This window comes from Equus przewalskii, chromosome 31 (assembly GCF_037783145.1).
Source record: "Equus przewalskii isolate Varuska chromosome 31, EquPr2, whole genome shotgun sequence".
Classification (NCBI taxonomy): Eukaryota; Metazoa; Chordata; class Mammalia; order Perissodactyla; family Equidae; genus Equus; species Equus przewalskii.
In genome coordinates this window covers 28,641,167-28,651,661 of record NC_091861.1, presented here as the reverse complement: position 1 = coordinate 28,651,661, position 10,495 = coordinate 28,641,167, and the positions used below count along the sequence as shown (strand labels likewise).

The window sequence follows — 10,495 nt, the reverse complement described above, 5'->3', positions numbered from 1 at the left end:
CCCTCAGCTGGGAGGAAGGGCCGCCCACACTGCCTTTCCCTCTGTTCTTTTTCCCTCCGCGCATCCCCCCCACCGTGCGTAATTCCAGCAACATCCTGTGAATGGTTCCTCTTTAGGAGGAGAGGGAAGAGCCACCCACTGACGCAGAAAATGTCACAGCTGGAGCGACTTATGGATCCTCCGACCCACACCGCCCGATGCCGTGGGGTGCTGTGGTATAGGATTCTGGGGGCAAACGTGTGTAAGATAAAGACGAGAGTCTGGCAAGACCCACGCCAGGCTGAGTGCTTGTGGTCTCTTGGGGTTGGGGGAGCCGGAAGGGTGGGGAAAAGATACCTTCACGTTTTCAATCTTTTATGCATTCAAATACTAATTTCACTTAAAACATGTTATTATCATTAAAAGAAAAGAAAAAGAAAGGTGCGAAACAGAAAAGCAATCCATGTGTCCAGGTCTGCACAACTGTCACGGGCAGGTGGGTCAAGGCTGCTAGTTCCCTTCTGATGTCCTTGCCTCTCGGCCCGGCGTCCCTGAGGATGAGGGTCATTCCAGGGCAGCCCCTTTCTCCGACAATGTGGGCCCTCAGACGCCAGGATGACACAGGAAAAGGGAAAATTCCGCAGGCCCCAACCTGAACCCGGGCCCGCGAGTCCAGTCTCTGCCAGACCCCGGGCGGATCAGATGCCTTCAAGCCCAGACTCGGCCCGGCAGAGACGGGGCAGCGGGCGCCCGCAAGCCGAAAGGGATGCCGGTGAATCAGGAAAGTTATGGGGCTGGAAAGTGATTAAAGGGCTGGGCGTGGGCGGGGATTTCCACCGAGAGAGCCAGGCCCGGGAGCAAGCCCGGGCGGGCGGGCCAGCCGCTTGAGGTCTGTCGCAAGGGTGCGCATAAAACCCAAAAGCCTTAGAGACTTGAAACCTTGATCGTTTTTTTCTTCTGTTTCCCTTTAGGAAAACTGAGATCCAAGGAAGCCCAGAGCCCCAGAACAAAGGCTCTCCATCAAAGGGCTGCGGGCAGGTCAGGAGAAGTCTGGGAGAGGTCAGCAGGAGGTGCGTCTCCCAGGGAGAGGAGGGAGGGTGGCCTGTGGACCGAGGCTGCAGAAGCCCAGAAGGGTGGGGGAGCCGGGTGTGAGCAGACCCATGTCCTGCCCATTCTGGGTGAGGAGGAGCTCCCTGACCCCTGAATCCGGGACGTGGAGCAGGTCAAGGAGGGAGTGGCCATGCCCTTCTTGTCTCAAGAAGGGGAGGCCACCCGTGTAGATGCTCCTTGGCCCCCACAACCTGGCCAGGCTTTCTCGCACATCACATCCAAGCTCGACAGGCTTCAGTCCGTGGACCAGGAAACAGGTCCAGGAGGGGAAGTGACTCGTCCAAGGTGTCACGGAGCCCCGTCTCCTGGCTGGTGCTCCTTCCTCTACCGCAGAGGCTCCTCAGAACCCCCTGGAGGGCTTGTTAACACAGATCGCTGGGCCCCATATCCATTCTTGGAAGGTCTGGGGTGGAGCCTGGAATCTGTATTTCAAATCCGGGTGGTGCTGAGGCTGCCGCCACACTTTGAGAACCACACCGCCCCAGACCCTGGCTATGTAAAGTGTGCTCCATGGACCAGCAGCATCGCTGTCCCATGGAAGCTTCTAGAAGTGCAGAATGTCAGGTCCCACCCCAGGCCGACTGAATGAGAATCTGCATTCACCAGATCCCCCCGGGGATCTGCTTGCACATGACAGTCTGAGGAGCACCGTCTATACCGCCCTGCCTCTCCCAACTGGGAGTCAGATCCCAGCAGCCCAGTCCTAGCAGCCAGGGGATAGAACCCAAACAATGGGGGGGGACGGGCTGTTCTCACCGTGGATCGCCTCACACACCGTATTCTGCTTGCCGTGCAGAAATATTTCCCCACGGAGCAACGTATGGCGGGCATCTCTCCCTGTTTGTTATTTTTAACCGCTCCACTGTACAGACGTTTGTGAGTTATGATTTTTAAGGGAAGCAATGCATGCACATGGTGAGAAAACAATAAATAAAAATCAGGCAGCACAGAATGAGGAACAACGAAAAAGCAGAATGCTCTGTCTTCTGTCCCCAGCCTTCCCCAGAGGAGCTTGACCATTTATTTTTGTTTTATTAGTAATGGACCTGATTCTTAGGATGGTTTTAGATTTAGGGGAAAACTGAGCAGATAGAACAGAGGTCCCCATGCCTCCTCCCCCGCCCAAAGTTTCTCGTTAGTAGCAGCTTGCATTAGGGTGGCACGTTTATTACAACTAATGAGCCGACACTGATATTCTTAATGTTAATGAAAGTGTACGTTAAGATCCCTCTGGGCGCCGTTCAGCTCTGTGGGCTCTGACAGCCGCGTCGTGCTGTGTGTCCAGCATCACAGGGTTTCAGAATCGGCCCACCGCCCTGAAGACCCCTGCGACCCTTGAGTGGTGCTCGTCGTTACCGTAAATACGGCCCTTAGACCCTCTGCATCCCGAGACGCGCCATCGTTTCCACCTCCCCGTCTTTGTCAGTCGCGCTGCCATTTCTTTCACTCCTTCGGCCTCTAGTTCCTGAGTCCTGCTGTGCACGGGGCGCATTCCAGGTGCTGAGCCCAGGAGGGGAACAGAGAGGGAACAGAGAACTCCCCCGCAGAGCCTCCATGCGGAGGAGGAGACAGAGGGAAATCAGCACAAGACAGAGCTGCAGACGCTGACGTGGGCCCGAGAGACAGTCGAGCAGGGAAGGGGGTACGGTGTGTGTCTCTGCGTGAGTGTGACTGTGTCTGTGTGTATCTGTGTGACTGTATCTGAGTGTGACGTGTGTGTCTTTGTGTCTATATGTGTGTATCTGTGAGTGTGAGTGTGTCTACACGTGTGTGTGCACCTGTGGAGCGAGGGTTGCGGTCTTAAGCAGAGCGGTGGGGGAAGAGATCCCTGAGAATGTGGCATCGGAACAGCAAGCGAAGTGAGGCGAGGACACGAGCCAGTGATGCTCTGCGGGGAGGTCCAGGCAGAGGGCACAGCAGGTGCAAAGGCCCTGAGGAAGCAAGGAGAGTGGACAGGCAGTGAGGGAAGGAAGGCGTCCGCCTTGCAGGACCACAGGCTGCCTCCCTGACCGGGGCTTTCCTTAGAGAGATGGGAAGGCTCTGGGGCTGGAAGCCAAGGAGTGACACCATCTTATTTCCGTTTTAAAATTATTACATTCTATTTGGTAAGTAAGGTGACATCCAATGCCTTTTCTATAGATTGAGTCTAGCAATTAATGACCGCTAAACAAGTTTATAATAAGATTGAGTAAATATTGTAGCAAACAGAAGACAGTCCTTTTCGTCTCTGTCCCTTTTCTCGCCTATCCCCCTCATTCCCATCCTTCCTGCGCATGGTCCTGCGTAGCCGCCCAGCGTGGGTCCAGGGCTCCCTCCTCCCCCAGGGTGGCTCAGAGCTGGCGAGAGCGTTCCCATCCCAGCCCACTGGTCCCAGGGCCAGTTTGTATCTAGCCCGTTCCAGCCGGACTCCCTCGGGGCGGGTGGAGCGGGGAGCCCACGTGCCCCACGGGGGCTCCGCCGCAGCTGCGTCCTTGGGCGGTGGAGGGTACCCCGCAGGGAGGGAGCAGCACTGCCCCCTGCGCCCGGCTCCCGAATGCTGCCTGGTCCTCCCGAGGGCCCGAGTCCTCCAAGCTGGGCCGAGCCTCTCCCAGATGGAGCTACCAGGCCAGACGCCAATCCTGGGGCAAGGTTTAGAGTGAGTCACCTCTCCTCGTCCCAGGCGGTCATGAGACGGGAGGAGAGGTTCCCAGTTTCTGAGGACCCACGCAGGCCACTGGGGAGACGTGGCGCTGGGACCCCGATGTTTAATTGATGAAGACCCTTCCTGCTGAACCTCTTCCTGTGGCCTCCTCTGGACCCACTCACTCCTGCCGGCCAATGTTCCTGTCTTTTTTCATCCTTTCTTCTGTGTCCAAAAGCCTGGTACCCCTCTACCCAGTAAGCTGAAGAGGAAAGTGTGGGTGGCTGGGTCATGTCTAAAAGGAACCGTGTGTGCTCAGATAATTATGCAGAGGTGGTGTGGGATCATCAAAAGGTCCTAGGTCTTCTTTGCTCCCACGCGTTCTCATCCCAGCTTGGCCATGTGTGAAGCTGTGTGACTTCATCTAGGTTGCTTGACCTCTCTGATCTCATTTTCCTCATCAGTAAAATGAGCACAAGAATAATACTACCTATCTGTCATGAGAATCAAAAAGGTGAGAAGTCTCCCTAAACGTTAAAAGCCCGTACACAGTCAGTTAACCTGGAACTGGAGAGAGCATCGATGAGACCCGGGCCCAGCACAGGGAGGGGAGGACGTGAGAGATAAAACAGTCAGGAGCAGTGGCTGGTCTAGAGCTCTGCGTCCACAGTGACAGAACTCCGGATCAGGGCAGGACTATGTCAGGCTGGTGCATCCGGAGACTCTGGTGGAGGGTTGGGGTGGGGGCTGGAGAGAGGAGCCTTGGAGGGCACGGCTGGCGGACAGGAGGGGAGCTTGGGGGTCCCTAAGGCAGGGCTGCGGGCTCCTCGAGCTCCCTCCGCCTGGCCCTAGGCCGCAGCAGACACCTGTTTGAGCTGCTTCTCTTCTCTCGTGGTGCCGTCCGCTGCCTCTCTAGGAGGGCGTCTCGGGTGATGACGTGATGACAGAGTCAGCTGCCCACGTGTGCAGGTGCTTCTGCGGCGGCGCGGGGCTCAAGAGCTGTGCGTGCAAACCGACAGCGCCCTCCCCACCTCCTGACACGGGTGCTGCCAGGATGGCCCTCCTCCCTCCACTGGATGGAGCTCCCCCCACACTGGACAGAGCTCAGGTGCCTGTTAGGCTCTGCAGCGGTGGGCGAGGAGATGGAAACCAGGGGTGTGGACACAGAGAGTCATTATTACACATCAAAAATTATGCTCGGGGCCGCTCCGTGGCCGAGTGGTTGAGTTCACGCTCTCTGCTTCGGTGGCCCAGGGTTTCACCGGTTCGGGTCCTGGGTGCGGACATGGCACCACTCATCAAGCCATGCTGAGGCGGCGTCCCACATGCCACAACCAGAAGGACCCACAACTAAAATGTACAACTATGTACTGGGGGGCTTCAGGGAGAAGAAAAAAAAAGATTGGCAACAGATGTTAGCTCAGGTGCCAATCTTTAAAAAAAAAATTATTCCCATAATCATCTATTGCTAGTATGTCAATGAACAGGCCTGGGGGAGCTGACCAAGGCGGGGCACATGAGGACCAGGAGAGCCGTAGTCCAGCGCCTGGCCTGGTCTTGTCCCCGTCTTCCCCCAAAGGTGAGAGAAGTGGGGGAGGGGAGAAATGCCATTTACTGAGTCTCAGCGTTGCCAGGCTCTGTGCTGGGTCTTTCCCGGATGTCATCTACCTTGCTCGTCACACCTCTGTGAGATGAGAGCGGATTCATGGTCCCTTCTGACAGACAGAAACTCGAAGGAGGATGAGGAGGTGGGCAGGACACAGCGACCGTGGGGCAAGAGCCGAGGTTTGGACCCTGCTCTGCAAAGCTCATAAGACTCTTTCACGGAAAAGGGAGGGAAGCAGCCCTCACCCTCCCCACCCCCCCAGCCCAGGATGCAGGGGGAGAAGTCCTTCCCTTAGGAGGGGAGGGGAGCAGCAGGCCTGGGGCCGACTCCACCTGGTGTGGCCCGTCCACGTGGGTGAGGATGGGCCCCTCCAAGTGTGTGCACTGAAGAGGACTCCAGGCATGACATCCTCAGGTCCCCGTGGGGCCCCTCCTCCACCACAGGGAGGACCAGTGACCTCAGGCTCCTCTCTCCTTGGTTCCTTGGCACTGGACTCTGTCTACACGGCTCCCCTGGGGGAGTAGGGCGGGTGGGTGGTCCCAGCAGAGACAGCCGTGGGCAGCCTCTCCTGGGCCCTGCATGGAGAGATGTGCCCAGGTCGGAGGAACTCAACACAGGCTCGATTCCCTTTCCCTCCAAACACCAGGATCTTCCTCATTTTTCTTAAAAAAATTTTTTTTTAAGATTGGCACCTGAGCTAACAACTGTTGCCAATCTTCTTTCTTTCTTTCTTTCTTTTTTCCTGCATCTTTTTCTCCCCAAATCCCCCCAGTACATAGTTGTACATTTTTAGTTGTGGGTCCTTCTAGTTGTGGCATGTGGGACGCCGCCTCAACATGGCCTAGTGGGCGGTGCCATGTCCGCGCCCTGGATCCGAACCCTGGGCCGGCGAAGTGGAGAGGGCGAACTTAACCACTCGGCTACGGGGCGGGCCCCTCATTTTTCTGATTGCTCCATGCCAAGGGGGAGCTGGCCACCTAGGAGAGGGGGCAGAGGCTGGGGGGCCAGGACTCCCGGGCCTGGGAAGCATCCAGCAGATGTCTGACGCCCACATGCAAGTCCCAACCGGTGCCATGGCGCAGCCCGCTGCCGCGCAAGCCCTCCCGATCCCCCTCCCGCCCCAAGCAGCGCCCCCTTCCCTTTCGTCCCCGCTCTCTCCTCCAGGTGCGAGGCCTAGACGAGCTCTGGTTCCCAGAAGCGGCAGGCTGCTGGGTGAGCAGCGCCCCCTCGGTCCCAGCCCTCCCCTGCCTGGGCGGGGGCGCGGCGCCGAGAGGAGGGGAGGAGGGGAGAGGAGGGGCGGGAGGGCGCGGAGGGGCGGGCGGGCCGGGGCCGGGATGCGCGGCGGGCGGCGCAGGAGGCGGGCGCGGAACGTGTAAGGGCATGTCCCGCGAGCGGCCGCCCAGCGCGCAGACGGAGCCCAGGGGCGCGAGCGGGCAGCCGGGCTCTCGGGCCGGGAAGCCGCGGGGGCACCGGGCAGCGGCGGGGCGGGGCGGGGCGGGGCGGGGCGGGGCGGAGGAGCCGCGGGCGCAGCGGGCAGCGGGGTCCGGAGGACGGCGGGCGCGGGGGCCAGGGCGCACGGCCAGCCAGCCCCGGTCGCCGGCGTCGGGCGCCGCAGAGCCGGGAGGGGCGCCGCGCCCGCCGCAGCCTGCAGCCTTCCCGGGGTCCGGGGGCGCCCATGACGGCGGCGGCGACGGTGCTGCGCGAGGGCGTGCTGGAGAAGCGCAGCGGCGGGCTGCTGCAGCTGTGGAAGCGGAAGCGCTGCGTGCTCACCGAGCGCGGGCTGCAGCTCTTCGAGCCCAAGGGCGCGGGCGGCCGGCCCAAGGAGCTCAGCTTCGCGCGCATCAAGGCCGTGGAGTGCGTGGAGAGCACCGGGCGCCACATCTACTTCACGCTGGTGACCGAGGGCGGCGGCGAGATCGACTTCCGCTGCCCCCTCGAGGATCCTGGCTGGAACGCCCAGATCACCCTGGGCCTGGTCAAGTTCAAGAACCAGCAGGCCATCCAGACCGTGCGCGCTCGGCAGAGCCTCGGGGCCGGGACCCTCGTGTCCTGAACGGCCCGGCTTGCCATCTGCCTACGTGCGCCCCACCGACGCGGCGAGCAGAGGTCATGTCAGGTGAGCCCCCAGGGACTGAGTCCTCTCTCCTGCCCTACAGGGAATGGGGTCCCCCACCGGCACCCCACCTCAAAGCTGGACCATCCTAAGGCCAACAGCCAGCAGGAGCTCAAGATCCTGGTCCTGGGCGGCCTTTCCGCTGGGGCACCAGGCAGGCGGGTCCTGAAGGTGACCCTGGAGTCTAAGAGGCCGGTGGGCGGCAGGAGCCTTCCCACAGGTTGGTTCTGCCCTGACTCAGGTGGAGGGAGGCTGGCCCACACGTCGCCTCACCTGCTGGGGCTCTGCCCGCACCCGGGGCAGGGCTCCAGGGCTGTGGCCTTCCGGGAGCTGGGAGACCGGAAGGTGGGATGAGCCGAAGTTCCTCCCCTCCTGCCGGGATGAAGCACGGAATGAGGCAGAAACACAGTCTCCCTCTGTTAGCGGAGTCGTCAAGGGTTAGGAACAGAACCAGGGAGCCCAGGCCTCTGCTCCCCACTCTTGACAGTGGCTTTGGGGTCCTAAGGCTGAGCTGTTGGGAGACCAGGGGTGTTGGAGGGTGGGCAGGCCAGGCCACTGATGCCCCGGGGTGTGGGCCTGTCCACCTGACCGTGAGTGGCAGCCAATGCTGGGCTGGGCCAGAGGAGGAGAAGCCAGAGGAGGAGAAGCCAGAGGAGGAGAAGCCGGCGGAGGGGGTGGGGTGCGGGGGCAGGGTGGGTGGGTGGGTGCAGGATGGGGTCATGGCTTGTTATTTGGAAGTCTTGATCCTCTTTGAGCAGTGGGGCAGCCGGTGAGGGCGGATTTGTGGTCAGGAAGGCCCAGGGCAGGGACCAGGAATAGCCTAGAAGCCCTGGCTGCCAGCCCTGTGCCCTGTTCCCCAGATGCCACTGCCTCCCCGTGAGAATTAGGAGCCGGGCTGAGGAAGGGTTTATACCACTCTGGTTCTGTTTTCTCCTCTGAAAACCTACAACCCCCGTGCCCCCACTACCACCTCCCACGCTCCCTGCTGCTCCCTACCCTGCGGCTTCTCCACCTTAACAGTAGAGTCCGGGTGACACCCTTTGAGCCTCCTGTTAACTCCCCTCACGGGGCAGTGGGGGCAGTGGGGGGGTTAGCCTAGAGCCTGGGCGAAGGCGGACCTACAGGCCTGGGGGGCTGGGAGGAAGCAGCGTCCTCCGTGGATTGCAGCGTGTTGTGCAAACACTAGTTTCTGTGTGTGTTCCGATGTGGGTGGGGAGCGCTGGTGTAGGACTGCTCGTGGTGGGTGCTCGGCACCTGGGGTCCACCCTGACCTGACTGCTCTTCTTTCCTGTCAGCTTCCCTGCTCTTTGGGCTCAGCGGGGCGCGACTGTGCTGCCCCAGGCAAGGCCGAGCCGTGGATTTGTGGAGGAGGAGGCGCTGGAGCTGAAGGAATGGATGGGCCCAGGAGGAGGGCAGCAGGCCACACGGGGCTGAGGATGAAGTTTCAGCCCCTGAACGCTCTGAGACTCGCAGGACATACGTGACTCGTACATCAGGATGCACAGCCGGCAGCGCAGCCCCTGCCCCAGGGCCCTGCCATCTGCTCTGCAGACTGCTTTTAGTCCTTGCTTGGTGCCATGCCTGGAGGAGGGTGGTCCCCCCGGGGCGCCAAGCCACCACCTCGGGACTCGGGAGGCCAGCCTGGTACCCAGAGGAGGAACTGCCTTGGCGTCGCCTCTGGACTCACTTTGGGGGGTTGGGGTGGGGGGTGGCTGATGGGTCTGTGGCCCACCTTTCGGGGGGGGTCTCCTGCTGCTTAGGTCCTTTTGGGACCCCCACCCATCCAGGCCCTCTCTTTGCACACTGCTTCCCTCCTGCCCGTCTTCGGCCCACTGCGGTGCTAGGCCTGGAGTGGGTGGGGGTGGGGGTGGGGGTTTGGCCATTAGCATTTCATGCCCATCCCCAAATGAAGATGCCCTGCCCAGGGCAGTGATCACACTGTTTGCTGAGTAAAATTCTTTGCCCACAAAGACTCTGTGCCTGGAGCATCTCTCCCCACCCCCACTTTCCCAATCAACCCACTGCCCATTCTGAAGTCTCCAGCCTGGGTGGGGGAGACACTGCCACTCCCACAGACATGGCTCCGTGGTCCTCGGAAGAGGGACCATAAGGCCCAGGCTGCAGGATGTTACCGCAGCCGACTCGGCCTCCACAGATGTCTGTTCTCCAGGAGGATGCCTGACCCTGCTATCCATGGAGGCGGCTCTGCTGTCCCCCTGTCGTTTATGCACTCTGGCTCTCTGCATGAACACCGTAAATCTTCCCTTACTGGATGGCTTGCAAGGAATAATTCCGGCATGGAGGAAACCGGTGCAGAGAAACAGCTGCCGTGAGTCCTACAGAAACGATAAGTCGGTAACACCCAAGGCCTCTCGTGTCCGCCTAGGCCTGGCCTTCCCTGTGGCAGAGCAGTGGCCTGCTTCCAAGTCTGGAAGAAGCCAGGAGGCCGAGTGGCCCCTTCGGCTATTTGAAGTCTCTTTAGTAACCACTTTGTGTTTGGTTCCCCGTTGAATTTCTCCTGCTGTGCAATCCAGACCTCTCTCCTGTCGCAGTGCTCAGAGCTCTCAGGAGCATCTCGCTTGTCTGACATATAAACCGCATCTCGCCACTGAATAAGAATTTACGCATGACCAAGGCATGTTTACAGATCCCTCATTTGTTAGCTCCTTAGGCTGGACACCTGTCCTGTCATAGCTTCACCCCAGCCTGGCAGATAGCATCCTTTTCCGTGGCAGGCCTGATCAGTGCTGAGAAAGACGTGGGGTCGACTAGAGTGCTGTGATCACTTGGTGATGTCTGCCACGGGCTTTGGGAGGAAGGGGGAAAGCTTGGCAGCACTTACATGGGGTCGGAGGGTGGAGAGAAATGGTGTCTGCCACCCCGTCCTCGATCCCAGCTTCCAGAATGGGGAAGGGTTAGCTCCTCCATCCTGCTAGAAAACAGCAGCCTCAAAAGTACAATCCTTGAGGCCGGTCCTATGGCCGAGTGGTTAAGTTCCCACGCTCTGCTTTGGCAGCTCGGGGTTCACCAGTCCAGATAGACACCATTCATCAGACCATGCTGAGGC

The 10,495-nt window shown here is 60.1% G+C and overlaps 1 protein-coding gene across 2 annotated transcripts; it reads left to right on the top strand.

Annotated features, from left to right (window-relative positions):
• The first annotated feature begins 6,823 nt into the window (after positions 1 to 6,823).
• PHLDA3 (pleckstrin homology like domain family A member 3) lies at positions 6,824 to 9,398 on the top strand. Of its 2 annotated transcripts, none has more exons than XM_070602512.1 (2): positions 6,824 to 7,431; positions 8,724 to 9,398. In XM_070602512.1, exon 1 carries the CDS (start codon positions 6,991 to 6,993, stop codon positions 7,366 to 7,368), a length of 378 nt encoding a protein of 125 aa, XP_070458613.1. In that variant the 5' UTR covers positions 6,824 to 6,990; the 3' UTR covers positions 7,369 to 7,431; positions 8,724 to 9,398. The 2 variants fall into 2 exon arrangements, with proteins under 2 accessions (XP_070458613.1, XP_070458614.1); XM_070602513.1 differs by having other exon boundaries at positions 6,853 to 7,431; positions 8,746 to 9,398.
• The last annotated feature ends 1,097 nt before the right edge of the window (positions 9,399 to 10,495 follow it).

What these genes read in the sequence shown, in the direction of transcription:
- PHLDA3 (XM_070602512.1), top strand. Translation starts at nt 6,991, where the DNA reads ATGACGGCGGCGGCGACGGTGCTGCGCGAGGGCGTGCTGGAGAAGCGC.